This window comes from Lepus europaeus, chromosome 16 (assembly GCF_033115175.1).
Source record: "Lepus europaeus isolate LE1 chromosome 16, mLepTim1.pri, whole genome shotgun sequence".
Taxonomy (NCBI): domain Eukaryota; kingdom Metazoa; phylum Chordata; class Mammalia; order Lagomorpha; family Leporidae; genus Lepus; species Lepus europaeus.
Genome location: NC_084842.1, coordinates 58,519,286 through 58,538,618, shown reverse-complemented (window position 1 = coordinate 58,538,618; position 19,333 = coordinate 58,519,286). Strand labels below are relative to the sequence as shown.

The window sequence follows — 19,333 nt, the reverse complement described above, 5'->3', positions numbered from 1 at the left end:
TGATCTAAATGTTGTTTTAGAACAACTTTTTCATAACAGATCAAGGTTAGGAATTGGGTGTTGTGGTGCAAGGGGTTAAGCTGCTGCTCGGGACACCTGCATCCTGTATCCCAGTGCCTAATTTAAGTATGACTAGTCCACTTCCTAATGCACCTAGGAGGCAGCAGGTGACAGGTTAAGTACTTGAATCCCTGCCACCCACATGAGAAGCCTGGGTTTCAGGTATTTGGGGAATGAACCATGGGGTAAAAGATTGCTCTCATTCCTGCTCTCTCTCTCTCCCTTTCTTTTTCTTTCAAATAAATAAATCTTTAAACAATTTTAAAAAGTGAGATTATTATGATAAATTATCCCTTTAAAAAGGTAACAGTATTTATTTTGGGTGGAAATTTTCTGCTCCAATATCATTACCAAAACTTGGTTGGCTACTATCTGTTTTTTTGTTTTGTTTTGTTTTTTTGTTTTTATTTATTTTTTTTTGACAGGCAGAGTGGATAGTGAGAGAGAGAGAGACAGAGAGAAAGGTCTTCCTTTTTGCCGTTGGTTCACCCTCCAATGGCCGCTGCGGCCGGCGTTTCGTGCTCATCCGAAGCCAGGAGCCAGGTGCTTCTCCTGGTCTCCCATGCGGGTGCAGGGCCCAAGCACTTGGGCCATCCTCCACTGCCTTCCCGGGCCATAGCAGAGAGCTGGCCTGGAAGAGGGGCAACCGGGATAGAATCCGACGCTCCAACTGCGACTAGAACCCGGTGTGCCGGTGCTGCAAGGCAGAGGATTAGCCTGTTAAGCCATGGCGCAGGCCAAGGCTACTATCTGTTAATCACTTACTGTGTGGTAGGAATTGTTCTGTGTACTATATTCATTAATTGTACCCATAAACCCTGTAAAGTAGATACTGTTATAATCCCCAGTTGACAGGATGAAGCAAGTATGGAGTTGTTTATTAACTTGCTCAGTGTAACATAGCTAGTAAGTTTTCTTTTTTTCCCCCATTTGAGAGGCAGTTAGGGAGTGAGTGAGCAAACATAAGCTCTTGTCCACTGGTTTACTCCTCAGAAGCCCATGATGGCCCAGACTAAGCTGAGAGTGAAGCCAGGAACCAGATCCATGTCTCCCATATGGGTAGCAGGAACTTAATCCCTTGAGCATCGCCTGCTGCCTCCCAGGGTCTGCCTGTACAGGAAGCTGGAGTCAGGGACCAGAGATGTGTATTGAATCCAGGCACTCTGAAAGAGAATGTAGGTATTTTTACCTAGAAGCCAAACATCTGACTTATTAGTTTTTTTCTTTATTTTAGAAATTTTTAAAAAAGATTTATTTATTTATTTATTTATTTGGAAGAGGTACAGAGAGGGAGAGAGATCAATCTTCCATATGCTGATTTATTCCCCAGATGATCACAATGGCTGAGTCTGGGTCAGGTCAAAGCCAGGAACCAGGAGCTTCTTTCAGGTCTCCCACGTGGGTAGCAGGGGTCCAGGCACCTGTGCTATCTTCCATTGCTTTCCCAGGCATTTAGCAGGAAACTGGGTCAGAAATGGAGCAGCCATGAGATTCTGGCCTTGTAGGCAGTAGCTTTACCCTCTATGCCACAACACCGACCCCCTGTTAGTAAGTTTTAAACACAGAAAACAATGCATTTTGTACTTAGTACTGAGATGTTGAAAGTTTTTCCGAATAGTATAATCTCCAAGTGTGCAGGAGTTTGTTTTTGTTCACTGACATGGGGAATTCGTTTCTGGTATATAGTAGAACCCAATAATTGTTTAAAATAATTTTACCAAGAGACATCGTTTTGGGACTCTAGAAGAGTGCTTTCAATTCTGCAGTTTCTTATCAATCATTTTTTATTCTATCCAAGGTAGCTTCAACACTATATATGTGGCATTTTACATGTTTATGTCAATAAGATAATTCATGTAAAAATTGTTCACCGGAAGTGGTGCTTTCTATTCATCCCTTCTTTCCTTTTATGCATTAAAAAAAGTCTTGGAGCCCCAGGGGAGTCAGAAGTTTTTTACCCGAGTTGGGAGAAGAGACTACAGAAAAAACAGCTTTGCAGCTATCCTCATGAAAAATGTAGAGCAGTAATAACACAGTTCCTGAGGTTTCATCCAAAATCTTTATCCTCCTTGGTTGTTGCAGTCATTAAAACTAATATCACAATGTGCTTATTTTTAGAAATTGCATTTTCATTGTTAGAGTGTAAACAGAACTGTGAATTAAATTTTTGTAAAAAGGGCTTTGAAACCAAAGGTTTTATAGTTAATGTTATTAGGGAAAGGATAACCATGCTACTTTTATTGAGGATACTCTCATTTTATAATAAAATTGAGTTAGATGGTGACATACCTCAATTAATACCATAAATGACAGAAGTAGGATTCTTCACATATGTGTTGTAATTTCAAAGGCCATGTGTTTTCTAAACTTGGGTTTTGCCGTTTTATATGTCTTATAGTTTCTGAGTCTTAATTTAGAATTTTGTTAGTTTAAGTTAGTTTGTAGGGCAGTGGTATTGGAGTTTTTGAATTATAAAATAATTGATGTTTGAGTTGTGAAGATTTCTTGATGGAAAAATTAAGCTGTGGAATATCTTTTCTAACATACCATTTTCTTTTTATCTTTAATTATCTGCAGATAAAGATCCTACTCTAGAACATATAGAGTGCTTCTTTATAATGGAATTCATCATGGTGATGGTATTTTCTTGAGCAGATTATGATTCAGTAAATTTTTTATACAATAATAGTGTTCTTTCTATAGAGTGAAAAAAATAACCATTTTTCTCTGAATTAAAATTTGGGGGTGATGTGGACAGAAATAAGGACAGGTATAAAAATTAATAATTTTTATTTAGCATTCCACTAACCAGAGAGTTGTAGCAGTTCCCGAAAGCAGTTTTTCTGATCTCTGTAGCCTCCTCTTTCTCCTCTATCTAAAACTTTAGTCAGATCCTTTAGTATCCTAATGTTTTATGGTTATTTACCTCTTTTTAGAGGAGGGATTGTAGGAAGCTGTAGAGATCTTTGAAAGCACTGATGATTTGCAAATCATCTTGTTTTATTTAGAAATCTTAAGGGAAACATGGAAGTCTAATAAATCTGTGCCTTCTTATATTGGATAGTGAAAGATAAGACATTATTTGTGTTTGTACATACAACATGAAATATTTTTACTATGGTTAAAATGTAATATTTTCTGCCACAAATACCAAGATGTTAATGTTTTTATGCATATTTATGATTTTAATTTATATATTGTTTCTTTATTAAACATTGTGTATTAAAAATACTTAGAAAAGGAGTAAAAATAGTGTCTTTAGTTGGGGGTGAAAAGAAGAAACCAAGGACTTTAAAACAGCAATTTTTAATGTTTCATGCAGTAAAGCAGTTTAAGAAAAGCAAAAAAATTTACTCTTGAAATCATGGGTTAGTCCTTTCTTAAGAGTAGGTAGGTTGGGTTAATTAGATAAAGAGTGCTATCAAAAAAATGAAAGCACAACTTGTACCCTAGGCATTTAGGATTAAATTGAGAGAAGGGAGGATACATTGTGTTAAGAATATAGATTATAGACCAGAAAGAAAGTAGTGTAGGTTTGAAAATATAAATCTAGAGCTCATCTGCAGGCAGGTACTTGTGAGTGTTGTGAATCCCACTGGGTGGTCTTATGAATCATTTAAGGTCTCCATGACTTTGAGGATGGACTGTCACAAGATGCAGAGACTCAGGTGATTCAGATATGGAAATACTTTGAGCAGTGTAAAGTCTGAGTAAGTAGGTATAGATGAATTTAAAGTAGAAATCGGTTTTGGAAAGAAAGTTGTTGACTGAAGTAGACTAAACAGAAAAACAAATTGAAGAAGACTTAGATTCCAGTGACATACGGGCTTTGGGAATTTTCATGGCAACAATTAGATGCTTTGAGCTTTTACTTTACCATCCTACTGGATGGTGCAGTGTTTGAATCAGTTACACTGAACATCTAGAGTTGTTACTTGTTCAAGCGAAAGTCTAAATGGTTTTTAATGACCTTGAATTTTCTGGCTGGAACTCAGCAAGTTTGGAACCTAGTATCTCATTGTTCATCTACAGATGAATAGATTCATCACTTAGGACCTGACATATAGTTAGGGGATTGGCAAATATAAAATAACTTGTCTACAGTTTTTCTCTAAGAACATTGCTATAAAGGCAAAAAGCCATTGTATTACTGTTCAAGGTGGTGGTGTTTCATTAGAAACATTGACGTGAAAATTCTTAGTATCTTTGATCTGAATATTCTTTAGCTAATTAATCCTACAAAAGCACCGACTTTTTACTAGTACAGATAATCAAACTTATGAAAGAAGGGGGCTTCAAAAATTTTTTGTAGGTAATATTTTAAAATAGGCTTTTTTTCTTGCTGACATAACTAACATTTATTTTCTGTTTATTTTTAAGACGAGCAAAAATCAAATTAAAGTAGATCTTGTAGATGAGAATTTTACAGAATTAAGAGGAGAAATAGCAGGACCTCCAGACACACCATATGAAGGCAAGTACTTTTTTATATATCAAAATATTGTGCGTATTAGAACTTCTCTGAAACAGTAAATCAAAATAATCTAAAGCATCTTTAAACTACACAGAACGTAACTTCATGTGGCTTAGGATATGCAGGAAATTTTAATAATTTAGACATTACCTAGGCTTATTTTTCTTACTAAATTTTAGCTCATTTTGTTCTTTTTCCAAAGTAAATTTAACAGAGCCAAGGTACAGGTTACATAGGTTAGAATTTAACAGCAAAACATTTAGCTTCTTCCTTATGGACTATGGAGTCTTAGTTACCCTTCATATGGTATCTATAGCAAACCTTTCCTTAAATTTCTTCTTCTTCCTCTTTTTTTTTTTTTTTTAAAGAATTCTTCTCCCTTGTTTATCATTTAGCACATCATTTACTTGTATGTCTTCCTATAGACTGTACTCCAAATATTTAATTTTCTTTACTCAGGAATGCTTTTGAGTGATCATTTTGGAACACATCTTAAATGAAAGGATCCAGTTTTGCTGATCTTTGTGTTTACAAATTAAGTCTGTAGCTAATTTAGAATATGAAATTGGGTGACAAGATACAGAAAGATGCTTTATATCATTTTAATTTCTTATTAGGCAAATCTTCACTCATGAATATTGTAATTTTGGGTTTTGTAGCATAACTAAGGTTCTTACATAAAACAGGCATTCAAATATTTATTTAATACAAAACATACAAGAATATGTGATAGCTCTTACTTGTTAAGAACTTTACAAATATTTTCTTAAGTTCTTAAAACTTACTATACGGTAAGTACAGTTGCCAGTGTTTCATAGATGAAGAAACTTAATGTTAGAAAAATGAAGTCGTTTGTCTATGGTCACACATCAAAGTGGCACAGTTGGAATTTGAGTCCTGATAGCCTTTGACTTCAAAGCCTATGCTTCTAATCACTTTTCACTTTTGAGTTAATCAGCATTGAGTGAATATTGAAAGTAGTGGTCATGTCTGCATTGAATGTGATAGTTACTCTATTTTGTAACATAGTTTCATGAAAAAATTCAGCAAAATTATTCTTGCATATTTTTCTGTTGTCGTTCAAATTACTAAAGACCCTGTCACATCTAGCTTTTATAACAATTCTTGAGTGACAAAATTTTATTTTCTCTTAAATAGGTCATATGAATCATTTCCAGACTTTTTTTTAAGATTTTTAAAAATTTATTTGAAAGACAGAGAGAATTTGTCCATCTGCTGGTTCACCCCAAATGGTCACAATAGCTAGGGCTAGGCCACGCCAAAGCCGGAAGCCTAAAATTCCATCTAGGTCTCTGACAGGTGTGGCAGGGTCCCAAGCACTTGGGCATCTTCTGCTTTTCCCAGGTACATTAGGAAGGAGCTGGATTGGAAGTGGAGTGGAATTCCAGTTGGAGTGGAATCCATTCTTAAGTGGGGTCCCAGTGTTGCAGGTAGCTGATTAACCTGCTGTGCCACAATGTCAGTCCTGATACTTAATTTTTTTTATATGTAATTTTTTTTTTGACAGGCAGAGTTAGATAGAGACAGAGAGAAAGGTCTTCCTTCCATTGGTTCACCCTCCAAATGGCTGCTACGGCCGACACGCTGCGCCGATCCGAAGCCAGGAGCCAGGTGCCTTCTCCTGGTCTTCCATGCAGGTGCAGGGCCCATGCACTTGGATCATCCTCCACTGCACTCCTGGGCCACAGCAGAGAGCTGGACTGGTAGAGGAGCAACTGGGACAGAATCCAGCACCCCACCCGGGACTAGAACCTGGGGTACTGGCGCTGCAGGTAGAGGATTAGCCTAGTGAGCCACGGTGCCAGCCCTAATACTTAATTTTTTTTTTCTTTTTCTTTTTGATAGGCAGAGTGGACAGTGAGAGAGAGACAGAGAGAAAGGTCTTCCTTTTTGCCGTTGGTTCACCCTCCAATGGCCGCCGCGGTAGGCGCACTGCGGCCGGTGCACCGCGCTGATCCGATGGCAGGAGCCAGGTGCTTCTCCTGGTCTCCCATGGGGTGCAGGACCCAAGCACTTGGGCCATCCTCCACTGCACTCCCTGGCCACAGCAGAGAGCTGGCCTGGAAGAGGGGCAACCGGGACAGGATCGGTGCCCCGACCGGGACTAGAACCCGGTGTGCCGGCACCGCAAGGCGGAGGATTAGCCTGTTGAGCCACGGCGCCGGCCCCTAATACTTAATTTTATATATTGTTCACCAAGTACCTTGTTTATGTCAGGCTTAGTCAGGATGCTTTCACAGGAGCTATTTCATTTAGTCCTTTTGAGAATCATCAAACATGCAGGAGACCTCTAGTTATCTTAGAAAAATCAAGTGCTTCTAGTAATAGCATATATTCTATATGATATGTATACTAGCTTCTTCTTAAAGATAGTAGAGTAATAGCATTATTCTAGAGCTCTTCCAGCAAATTGATTTTTGTCATAAGATTCCTCCCTAGCTAAATTAGGTAACTTCTTAGCAACTCCTAATAAGAAGGTGAGTTTTTAAAAACTGGATAATGTGCACTTATTTGTATAATATTTAAGAAATATATATCATGTTTTTATTGGTTAGAAATAAGTTCATTTTTAAATGCCTGTTTCTGCTGCTGCTAAATGAAATAATTTTTAATTAATTTTAGGAGGAATAGAAAGAGGGTGTCCGGGAGAAGAGTGAGTGAGAGAGTGTGTCAGAGTCATCTCCCACCTGCTGGTTCTCTTCCCAAATGCCTATGGCGGTTGGGGCTGGGCCAGGTTGGTGCCAGGAGCCAGGGACTCAACTCAGGTCTTCTGCATGGGTGGCAGGGACCCAGCTACTTAAATCACCATTGCTCCCTCCCAGGGTCCATATTAACAGGAAGCTGAAGCCAGGAGCCAGAGCCAGATACTAATCCCAGGTACCTCCCTGTGGAATGTGGGCTGCTGCCTTTTTTTTTTTTTTTTTTTTTTTTTAAAGATTTATTTATTTGAAAGAGTTACAGAGACAGGCAGAGGCAGAGAGAGAGAGAGAGAGAAGTCTTCTATCTGCTGGTTCATTCCCCAAATGGCTGCAGCAGTCATGGCTGGGCCAAGCCAAAGCCAGGAGCCAGGAGCTTCCTCTGGGTCTCCCACATGGGTGCAAGGGCCCAAGCACTTGAGCCATCTTTCTCTGCTTTTCCAGGCACATTAGCAGGAAACTGGATTGGAAGTGGAGTAGCCAGGACTTGAAACAGTGCCCATATGGAATACCAAATCACAGGTGGCAGCTTAACCTGCTATACCACAGCACCAGCCCTGGATTGTAGGCTTCTTAACTGACATCTTATCCATTAGATCAAATGCCTGTCCATAAAACAAGATTTTTATGAGATTAATTTTCTTATTTTTTTGGGGGGGTCAGTTTATAGTTGATAGATTAACTTCTATTCTTTTGTCATAAAACTATTAGTGATGTTCATTTTTTATATCATTTATTAAAAGCAGTATTCAAGGATATAAACTTAGATGCCTTTTCTGTGAAATGTGAACATGGGTGAAGTGCTTTGCTAATATATATTGTGGATCTTGCCATTTTTAGTTTTTTAAACCCATTCTTAAAAGCTTAAGTGAAATTTTGCATGTGGAATGTTGTACTATATAGCCATCATTAAACAATGAGGCAACCGCTTTATGTAATGTTAAAGGTAAAGCAATAAACAAGTAGAATACATGGAAAAGCCGTCATCTTGTACATTTTAGTTAGTTTTTTTTTTTTTTTTTTTTTAAAGATTGATTTGAAAGGCAGAGTGTGAAATGGAGGGAGATCTTTCTTTCACTAGTTTACCCCCAAATGGCCACAACAGCCAGATTTGGGCCAGGCCAAAAGTAGGAACCAGTAAAAAAGGAAAACAAGTATCCTGGTCTCCCACATGCATGGCAGGGGCCCAAATACGTGGGCCATCTTCCTCTGCCTTCCAGGTACATTAGCAGGAGGCTGGATCAGAAGCAGAATAGCCAGGGCTTGAACCAGCACTCCAGTGTGGAATGCCTGTGTTGCAAGCAGCTGCACTACAGTGCTGGCCCCAAACTCTGTTTTCTTAACTTTCTTAGCTCAGTGGCAAGGCAAACTTATTTATTGAGCCTTTCTTTCTAAAAGTTGTGGAATCTCTGTAGGTAGCTTAAAAATTACCATCCTTTCTTCATCTTCCCTTTTGGATTAAGTTAAATTTACTTATTTGTTTTTCTTTTTTACTGGAAATGCCCACAGTGGCCAGGTTTGGACCTCCATAGGGGAGAACACGGTATTTGAGTGTTTAGCTCCTGCCTCCCAGGGAGTGTTTGTCAGAAGCTATAATTGGAAGTGGAGCCAGAACCCAAACCTAGACCCAGACTCAGATATGGGAAGCGTGATGCAGACATCATCTTAAGTGGAAGCCTAACTGCTGTGCCAACACTTCCCCCACTTCAGTTAAATTTAGACTCTAAATTTTTACTGTTAAAAGCTATTCTTGGGGGCCAGCATTGTGGTGTAGCAGGTAAATGCTACCTGCAATGCCAGGATCCCACATGGGTGCCTGTTTATGTCCCTGCTGCTCTCCCTGCCAGTGGTCTGGGAAAGCAGCAGCAGATGGTCCAAGTAGTTAGGCCCCTGCTACCTACATGGGAGACTTGGAAGAAACTCTTGGCTGTTAGCTTCATTCTAGCCCAGCCTGGGCTGTTGTGGCCATCTGGGGGAGTGAACCAGTGGATGGAAGATTCTTTCTCTCTTTCTCTCTCTCTCTCTCCTTCTTCCTCCTCCTCTCTGTCTCTGTCTCTTCCTCTTTCTCTGTAACTCTTTCAAAGAGATAAATCTTTAGGAAGAAAACTGTTCTTGAAGTGAATGTTTTATAGTGAAAGCTGTTAATATGAATAATGTAGTTACCTTAGAGACCCCTTAATTGAATTGCCCTGATCAGATATAGACATGTACTGTATAACAGAGTTTTAGTCTACAAATAAACCCTTAAACACAGTCCCTTAAGATTATTTTGCCCAGTGGTATCCCCATTGTCTTAGTTTAAGAATACCCTATGATATTGTACAACAAAATTGCCTAATGACACATTGCTCAGAACATGTCTTCATCAAGTGATACATTGCTGTAGTGCTGTAGTGGTTATATACTGAAAATTGTCAGGTAATGCAAAGCTGAACCTATAACATGCAGAGTAAAAATAAGATTTGGGAGACTCTAGGGTCCCTTTTTTTTTTTTAAATTTTTTTAATTTATTTATTTATTTATTTATTTATTTATTTATTTATTTTTGACAGGCAGAGTGGACAGTGAGAGAGAGAGAGAGAAAGCTCTTCCTTTGCCGTTGGTTCACCCTCCAATGGCTGCCGTGGCTGGCGCGCTGCTGCCGGCGCACTGTGCTGATCCGAAGGCAGGAGCCAGGTGCTTCTCCTGGTCTCCCATGGGGTGCAGGGCCCAAGCACTTGGGCCATCCTCCACTGCACTCCCAGGCCATAGCAGAGAGCTGGCCTGGAAGAGGAGCAACCGGGACAGAATTCGGCGCCCCGACCGGGACTAGGACCTGGGGTGCCAGCGCCGCTAGGCGGAGGATTAGCCTGTTGAGCCACGGCACCGCCCCCCCCCCCCTTTATTTTTTTAAGATTTATTTGTTTTGAAAGAGTTACACAGAGAAGGAGAGGCAGAGAGACAAGAAGAGAGAGGTCTTCCATCTACTGGTTCACTCCCTAGATGGCTGCAATGGCTGGAACTGCACCAGTCCAAAGCCAGGAGCCTAGAGCTTCTTCCGGGTCTCCCACGTGGCGCATAGGTCCAAGGACTTGATCCGTCTTCCACTACTTTCCCAGGCAATAGCAAAGAGCTGGGTTGGAAGTGGAGCAGCTTGGACTTGAACAGGTACCCATAAGGGATGCCAGCACTGCAGGTAGCAGCTTTACCCGCTACGCCACAGCGCCGGCCCCAGGTCCAGTATATACTGTCTCTGGGCTCCTGAGAGATTGTTTTAGGTACTCAATAAAAATCAAGAATTTTGTAGGACAGATAATGGAAGTGGTAAGCTAGAATTTAAGCAAATGTATTATACCTGTATTTGAGGCTAGCATATTTAATTCTGAACATGAAACAGTCATCTGTATAATCACAAAACTTTTCACCCCTCATTCTTTTTTAAAAGAGTTATTAATTAAAAGGCAGATCAGTGCACGTGTGCATGTGCACACACACACAGATCCTCCATCCACTGGTTCATTTCCAAATGGCCTCAATAACCAGGGCTAGGCCTGGGAAAACCAGGAGCTAGGAACTTTGTTCTGGTCTTCCACACGGGTGGTAGGACCCCAGGCGCTTGGGCCATCTGCTGCTGCCCTTTCAGTTGCATTAGGAAGGAGCTGGATGTGAAATGGAGCAGTTGGGTTTTGAACTGCCACTCAGAATGGGATACCCCTGTCACAGGCAGTAGCTTAATCTGCTGTGCCACAATGCTGGCCACTTCTTTCTTTTGACAACTTTTCTGTATATTTCACTGTTACTGTGTTCTGTTAATTCAGGCACCCAGTCCAGTGCATGCATCAGTCACTGTGGTGGGATTCTAAAAAGAATTAGTGAGAAGAAACCGAAAAGGGCTTGAAGAAAGTGGTGCCAAGTGAATGTTGTATCATTTTCCCCAGATCCACCGTCAGACATTTCTAACAGTGGGGGAGGTAGATTTCAGAGAATCTAGGATATACTGAGGAAAGTTCCCTGCTTGATTGTTTCATGAACTGAGTATATGGAATTATAAAGTTGATGATGTTCCTAGGACAGTTTTTATTTCATTTTCTTTTTGTGGAAACTTTAGTTTATGTACAAAAAAGTAATTATAATGAAACCTCCATGTATTAGCCATTTTTTTTTTGGACAGGTAGAGTCATAGAGAAAGAGAGAAAGGTCTTCTTTCTGTTGGTTCACTCCCCAAATGGCCGCTACAGCTGGCGCTGTGCCGATTAGAAGCCAGGAGCCAGGTGCCTCCTCCTGGTCTCCCATGCGGGTGCAGGGCCCAAGCATTTGGACCATCCTCCACTGCCCTCCTGGGCCACAGCAGAGAGCTAGACTGGAAGAGGAACAACCCGGTGCCCATATATCAGCCATCTTAAATAACTATTAACTGATGAGCATCTTATCCATCCATTAATTATTTTGAAGCATTGAAAAAATCCAGAGAGAGAGAGAGATTCCATCCACTATTTTACCCCTGAGATAGCCACAACAGCCAGGGCTGGGCCAGCCTGAAGCCAGGAGCCAGGAGCTTCTTCAGGGTTTCCCACACGGGTGGCAGTTGCCCAAGTGCTTGGGCCATCTTCCGCTTTTCCCAGGGAGTTGGATCAGAAGTAGAGCAGCAGGGAAATGAACTAGTGCCCATATGGGATGCTGGCATCGCAAGCAGCGGCTTGACCTGCTACACCACAGTGCTGGCCCCGCCATTCCAGCCTCTTACCCCATGTAAGACTTCCTGTGTCAATTTTCTGAGAGGCCGTTTTGGGAACCTGGATAAGCTGCTTTTTTAAAAAAAAATGCCTATTTAGCTGTTAGATCTTTAACATAACTTCAGAGCAAAATAGAATATTGCCTTGTGTTTATTATTGGTTACAAAAACTTCTTTTTGTGAAGTTTTGCATTCTGTATGCCCATTTAAAGGAAGAGGATAGTTTTTGGTCTGTAAGTCAGTTTCTTATTGTTGAGTTCCAGTTTAAAACATTCATTTGTTATTTTAAATATTCGAGACACACGCACAGAGACAGATACACATAGCACTCCCATCTGCTGATTTACTCCCCAGGTTCCTGCAATGGCTGGGGTTAGGCCAGGTCAGCAGGAACGGGGAGCTAGAAACTGAGTCGAAGTATTTCACACAGGTGGCGGGAAACCAATTATTTGAGCCATTATTGCTGCCTCCCAGATTCCGCATCCCCGGAAGCTGAAGTCAGGAGTCAGAACCATGTATTGACCCCAAGTACTCCTATATGGACACTGGCGTCTTTAGTAGTTTACTACTAGACCAAAACACCTATCCCTGGTTTTAAAAGTTTAACAAGAAGTGTTGGCATTTAATTTAGGGCACAAATAAAAAGATTGGGACACTTGTATTTGAGAAAACCAGCTGGAAGATGTCTTTTTTATTTTTATTTTTTGGCTTATGTCATAATCTGTCTATATTATTTATGCCTTCATACCTCTTTGCCTTCTTTCCGTTTTCTTTTTCTTCCCATTTTTCTACTATTTAGCAATTCTTAACTAGAGTGGCCTAGAGGAAACAAAAGGAGACAGAACCCATGTTAGTTAATTGTCCTGATGGAATCTTGGAAATTGAATTGTCTGTGGATTTAATGTATTCATCTAACTCTAGCCCTATTACTTACTAAAAACTATTATATGAAATGGGTATTCTGTATACTTTAAATAACTTTTAAATTAAAAACTAATGCCCTTGGTTATTTTCTGCTTGGGTTTCAACTTTATTTTGTTATAATTGAATATAAAATAATGGAAGTTTTATCACTATATCAAGCTTCACATATTTAAGGTGGGCAGCATTCTTAACTTTCTCTTTTCCCCATTTTTTAGGAGGAAGATATCAACTAGAGATAAAAATACCAGAAACATACCCATTTAATCCCCCTAAGGTATTGTAAGACTTATTTTTATGCATGAACTTCAAAAACATTTCTTGACTCAGTTAATACACATTTCAGGGTTTATTAAAGTTAAGGGTTTTTGAGTTGTTTACTGTGTAACCTTAAGTGGACAGGATTTCAGGGAATGGCAGATGGCTTATTTCTGAAATTAGAATGAAAAGCAGACTTATTCAAAGGGCCAGTATTGGCTGTAGACTGAAGTAAGATGTGCATCTGACAGGGGCTCAACTACAAGATCTGGAAAAACTTCAGTGATCACAAATTTAGGGATCCTTGGTACACTTGGAGAGAAGTTCTTACTTGGCTCAAAAAAGAATGGTGTATTTTAGGAAAGTGTGTATTCTACATTCATTCAACTGTTCTTTGAGTACTATGTACCAATGAGTATAGCAGTAAGACTTAGACTGTCCTTCCTCTCATGGAGCTCACATTCTAGCAAGGAAGAAAAATAAGCAAGTAATTGCAACAATGATGAATGTTAAAGAGGAAATGAAATATGAATAACATAGAGGAATATGAATAACATAATATGAAAGTATGAGTAACAGAGGAACCTAACCTAAACTTATTTTTTTAATGGAACCACTTCCTTTATGTCTATTTTTGGTGCTATCACTTTAGTTTAGGCAATCATCTTTATTCCCTGTTTTTCTTATTATGAATAACCCTTCCATCTTTGCCACTCCTCATTGTTTGCATTGCTGTCTTGCAGGTATTTTTATAGTTTTGATCATGTTATTTCCCTGTTAATAAAGTTTAAACTTCTTAGCTTGTCATTTAAAACCTCATGCAACCTGACCGCAATCTCCTTTTCCACCTTAATCTTCTAGCACCTCTACTCACAACATGGTCTTATTTTTTAGGCTATATTATTTGCTGTTTGTAGGTACTGCTTATTTTTCCATGCCTTTCTGTCATTTTCACTTGAATCTTTGCCCCTGTTATTGAAAATTCTTGTTTGCTTTTGAGTTCTGGGAAAAGTATTACTTTGTTCCTTAAGCTGTACCCATCAGATGTTTCTCCTACTCTCAGTATTTTTTTAAGTAACATTTCATATATTATGTTGAGTAAATATCTTAATAGATTTATTGCCCCTGAGTCCAGCATCATGCCTTACATAACCTGTATATTATCTGTAGCTCTTAATAGTGTAGTTTCCATTGAGCATATAATGTCACTCAGAAAATGTTCTGAAATCCATTCACTGAACCTATTGATTGTTCATATTTAAGAATATAGTGATGGAAGTTCCAAGGTGATTTTGTATCACTTGCCCTGAAGTTCAGGGTGGTTGTGATTCTATTGGTTATGTAAGGCTATTTTAGGATGAGCCTAGTGGTTTTAAAAATTGTAATAAAGTAGGGCCGGCACCGCGGCTCAATAGGCTAATCCTCCGCCTGGCGGCGCCAGCACACCGGGTTCTAGTCCCGGTCGGGGCACCGGATTCTGTCCCGGTTGCCCCTCTTCCAGGCCAGCTCTCTGCTGTGGCCAGGGAGTGCAGTGGAGGATGGCCCAAGTGCTTGGGTCCTGCACCCCATGGGAGACCAGGAGAAGCACCTGGCTCCTGGCTTCGGATCAGCGCGGTGCGCCGGCCGCAGCGCGCCTACCGCGGCGGCCATTGGAGGGTGAACCAATGGCAAAAGGAAGACCTTTCTCCCTGTCTCTCTCTCTCACTGTGCACTCTGCCTGTCCAAAAAAAAAAAAAAAAAAAATTGTAATAAAGTATACTGTTTAAACCATTCTTAAGGTTAGGTATGCATTCCATTGGTAGTAAATTATATTCACATTGTTTTACAACTTTCACCATCATCCATCTCTCCAAACTGAAATTATATCCACTAAACAATAACTCCTTGTTAACCTCCTGTTCTTAGCTTCTGGTAACCACTCTTCTCTTTTTTTGTTTCTGTGAATTTGATAACTGTTGGTACATCATAAATGTAAGTGGAATCATACAATATTTGTCCCAGTCTGTCTGGCTTGTTTCAGTTAGCATGATTTCATCAGGGTTCATCCATGTTGTAGCACATGTCTGGATTAACTTCCTTTTAAAGACTAACACTCCATTTGAAATCCATGGATAGTTGTTTCGTAATATGCAGTTTCCATGACATTTTTAAATTTTTCACGTAAGCAATTTCCAAATTTTTTTGCACCAAAATAAACTTTTAACTAATTTCATTTTTCCCATGAATGTTTTGAAGTACCCTTGTATAAATAGACCAAAATTTGTCCACTCAGCTGTTGATGGACATTTGGCATTTTTATTTTGTTTAATGCAAATGAGGGAAAAAAAAAAAAAAAAACCTCTGGAAAGACTACTGTCAGTGACCATAGATTTTTCAGTATTTAATTAGATAAACAGCTCCCAACAGCTAGTGTACTCCCCAGATGCATCCATATGCTGAGAACCTATTCTAGGTCTCCAGTGTGGGTGGCAGGAGCCCAGTTACTTGAGCCAGCTTTGCTGTCTTTGCAGGATTCACATTAGCAGGAACCTGGACTCAGGCTGCCAGATCTGGTCATTGATCTCAGGCAGTGCAGCATGGATGCTTTCTTTCTGTCTTTCTGCATTTCAGATAAACAAAAATTTTAAAAGTGATAATATTTTACTTGATTTGTGCTCAGAATTTTGTAGGCCTTTTCCTGAAAGCCCTTATTAATGAGAAAACTGAGGCTTAGGAGTTAAAAAGAATCCAGATTCTATGAGATGTTGGTAGCCTGTGTAAAACATGGGGCTCTCTTTTCTTGATCTTGGTAAGAAAGAGAAAAAAAAAAAAAAAATCTATGAACTGTGGATTTGACTCTTAAGAAAAATCAACCAGAGTTCAAATCTTATATCATCCATATAACTGACTATGACTTAGGTAAGTTATTTAACCTCTGTATGTCTCAGTTCCTCATATATAAATTTTCTCATAGGATTATAAATATTAAAGGAAACAATCCATGTAAAAAACTGTTTAGTAAATCTGTGAAACTTTCTTTTATATTTGTAACATTTCTGAAATCAGGATGCATCTTTTAGTGGTGGTATGTGTCATTATTTAATTGGCAGAGTGTTCTACTTTTTTTCCCTCAAGGGGTACATAAAATCATGGTGTCTTTTTTTTTTTTTAAAGATTTATTTATTTATTTGAAAGTCAGAGTTATACAGAGAGAGAAGGAGAGTCAGAGAGAGAGAGAGAGAGTGGGTTTTCCATCTGTTGGCTCACTCCCCAGTTGGCTGCAAAGGCTGGAGCTGTGCCCCTCTGAAGCTAGGAGCCAGGAGCTTCTTCTGGGTTGCCCACGCAGGTGCAGGGACCCAAGGACTTGGACCATCTTCTACTACTTTCCCAGGCCATAGCAAAGATCTGGATCAGAAGTGGAGCAGCGGGGTCTTGAACCGGCGCCCATATGGGATACTGGCACTGCAGGCGGCGGCTTTACCTGCTACGCCACAGCGCTGGCCCCTCAAAGTCCACATGGTCCTCACAGCCCCTTAATAATTGATGGTCCTGAGTTGGTTTTTTTTGTTGTTGTTGTTGTTTTAATTAAAAATCTTTTTTTGGGGGGGGGGGGGAGATTTTATTTATTTATTTGAGAGGTAGAGTTACAGACAGTGAGAGGGAGAAAAAGGTTTTCTGTTCCTTGGTTCACTCAAAAAGGCCACAACAGCCGGAGCTGGGCCGATCCAAAGCCAGGAGCCAGGAGCTTCTTCCGGGTCTCCCACGCGGGTGCAGGGGCCCAAGGACTTGGGCCTCCTTCTACTGCTTTCCCAGGCCATAGCAGAGAGCTGGATTGGAAGGGAGCAGCCGGGACTAGAATTGGCGTCCATCCGGGATGCCGGCATTACAGGCAGAGGATTAACTTACTGAGCCACGGTGCTAGCCCCAAAAATCTTTGAGAGGCAGAGGGATGGAGAGCTCCCATCTGTTGGTTCACTTCCCAAATGCCCATAACAGTCAGGGCTGGGCCAAGGTGAAGCCAGTATTCCTGAATACTGAATCTGGGTCTCCCACATGGATAGCAGAGCTTGTTTGGGCTACCTCCCAAGGTATGGATTACTAGCAGGGAGGTTGGAATCAAAGTTGGACCAGGACTCAAATCCACGTGCTCTGATAAGTGGTGCTGGGCTGATGACTTAACTGTTAGGCCTGTCCTGTCCTGAGATTTAATGAAACACAATACTTACACAGTAAGTGTAAGTATCAGTAACCAATGACTACACTTCGGAGGCCCTTCCCACAATAGTTGGTTAGCTTACTCTAACACCATTTTAAAATACAGTAGCGTTAACTCAAAAGTATTCATAATAGACAAAAAGTGAAAGTAACCAAAATGTTCATTAATGGATGAATAGGTAAGTAAAATATGGTATTATGCAGTATTATTTGGTTGTAAAAATAATAAAGAACTGATAAATGCTACAGTATGGATGAATATAGAATTCATTATGCTAAAGAAACCAGACACAAAAGGCCACCCCATTGTATGACTTCATTTATCAGAAACATTGGAAAAGGCAAATCCATGGGGATGAGAGGATGGGAAGTGGCTGCTGATGGTTACAAAGATTCTTTTGAGGTGATAAAACGATGACACATTAGGTTGTGGAGATGGTTGCACAAGTCTGTGAATATACCAGAAAATATGAAGTTGCATACTTTTTAGTGATTAAGTAAAAGTATAGCCTTCATAGTCCACAAGCTCAGAGTAGTTGCTTAGTCTTTGCTTTGTTTTAGATACTTTTGACATATTACCGCAATCCTTGCTAATCTTTGATTTGCATTCCCTGGATTCAGATACCCATAGTCAACCAAGGTCAGAAAATATTAAATGGAAAATTCCAGAAGTGATTTATGTTTTAAGTATTATTACCAGTTAATGTTAATCGCTATCATGCCTGACTCACAAATTAAACATTATTATTACTATGTATGTTTAGAGTTCAATATTGTCCAAGATTTTGGGCTTCCCCTGGAGGTCTTGGAATGTATTACCCACAGATAAGAAAGGCATATGAATCAGTTGAAAACTTACTTTTATTTATCTTAACATGATCACAAAAATATTTCCTTTTAATATATTCTGCTGTAAATTTTTGACCAGCAGGTCATTAGGTTTTCTTTCAGACAGAAAGTATACCTTTGAATCTGCTGAAAATGGTATAAGAGGAACTTGATTGTATACAGCCAGTTTTATTTCTAAACTATAACTTATATGAATAAAAGAGCCATTAAAATAGTAAAACTCTAGCACAGTAGTTTGTCTTTTTTTTTTTTTTTTACTGGCAGAGTGGACAGTGAGAGAGAGAGAGACAGAGAGAAAGGTCTTCCTTTGCCGTTGGTTCACCCTCCAATGGCCACCGCGGCTGGCGCACCGCGCTGATCCGAAGCCAGGAGCCAGGTGTTTCTCCTGGTCTCCCATGGGGTGCAGGGCCCAAGCACTTGGGCCATCCTCCACTGCCTTCCCGGGCCATAGCAGAGAGCTGGCCTGGAAGAGGGGCAACTGGGACAGAATACGGTGCCCCGACCGGGACTAGAACCTGGTGTGCCGGTGCCGCTAGGCAGAGGATTAGTGTATTGAGCCGCGGCGCCAGCCAGTAGTTTGTCTTATTACATATTGGAGATTAGTTGTGAATTTTCCTTTGGTATTTTATACATACTTTTATATGTGAAGTTAAGTATATATACTAATGCTAATAATCTTATTTAATACATGTCTGTGCATGCAACTTTAAAGTAGCTTGTTCTTTTGCACAATAAATGAGTTAAAACTTAACTTAGCTATGAAATAATCTTGAGTTCCAGTCTTAAAATTGGAAATTCCAACTGGGAATATGAATACATGTCTGCCATGAAGTAGGAGCTGAAATGTTTGTGAATGGAATGCAAGGTGCATTCCGCTGGAGGAGATAAGTACTCTGATGGGTTTGCCCATAGAGATGATTAAGAATAGTCTCTGGTAACATTCAGTGTCCATGGTGTACAGTGTTCAGGTTTTTATTTTATTCCTTTAATTTTGTCTAAAGCTGTTGAGTGCTCTGAAGTTCCAAAATAAGAAGACTTGGATTGTTATTAAGTATTTTAATATTGTAAACCACATGCTATGCATTGTAATCAGAAGCAAATATGACTCTAGTAATCATTATAAGTGTAATTATATTGTTACTTGCTCAT

The 19,333-nt window shown here is 39.9% G+C and overlaps 1 protein-coding gene across 4 annotated transcripts in view; it reads left to right on the top strand.

Moving 5' to 3' along the window:
* The window catches only part of UBE2K (ubiquitin conjugating enzyme E2 K), a 60,852-nt gene that overhangs the window by 27,664 nt on the left and 13,855 nt on the right, over positions 1 to 19,333 (top strand). For 2 of the 4 annotated variants that reach the window (XM_062212675.1, XM_062212674.1), the window contains exons 2-3: positions 4,441 to 4,534; positions 13,102 to 13,160. The exons of 1 other annotated variant lie outside the window; for it this stretch is intronic. In XM_062212675.1, the coding sequence (XP_062068659.1) occupies positions 4,441 to 4,534; positions 13,102 to 13,160 (153 nt within the window). The remainder of the gene's footprint in view (positions 1 to 4,440; positions 4,535 to 13,101; positions 13,161 to 19,333) is intronic. One more of the 4 variants, XM_062212677.1, reaches the window with a different exon arrangement.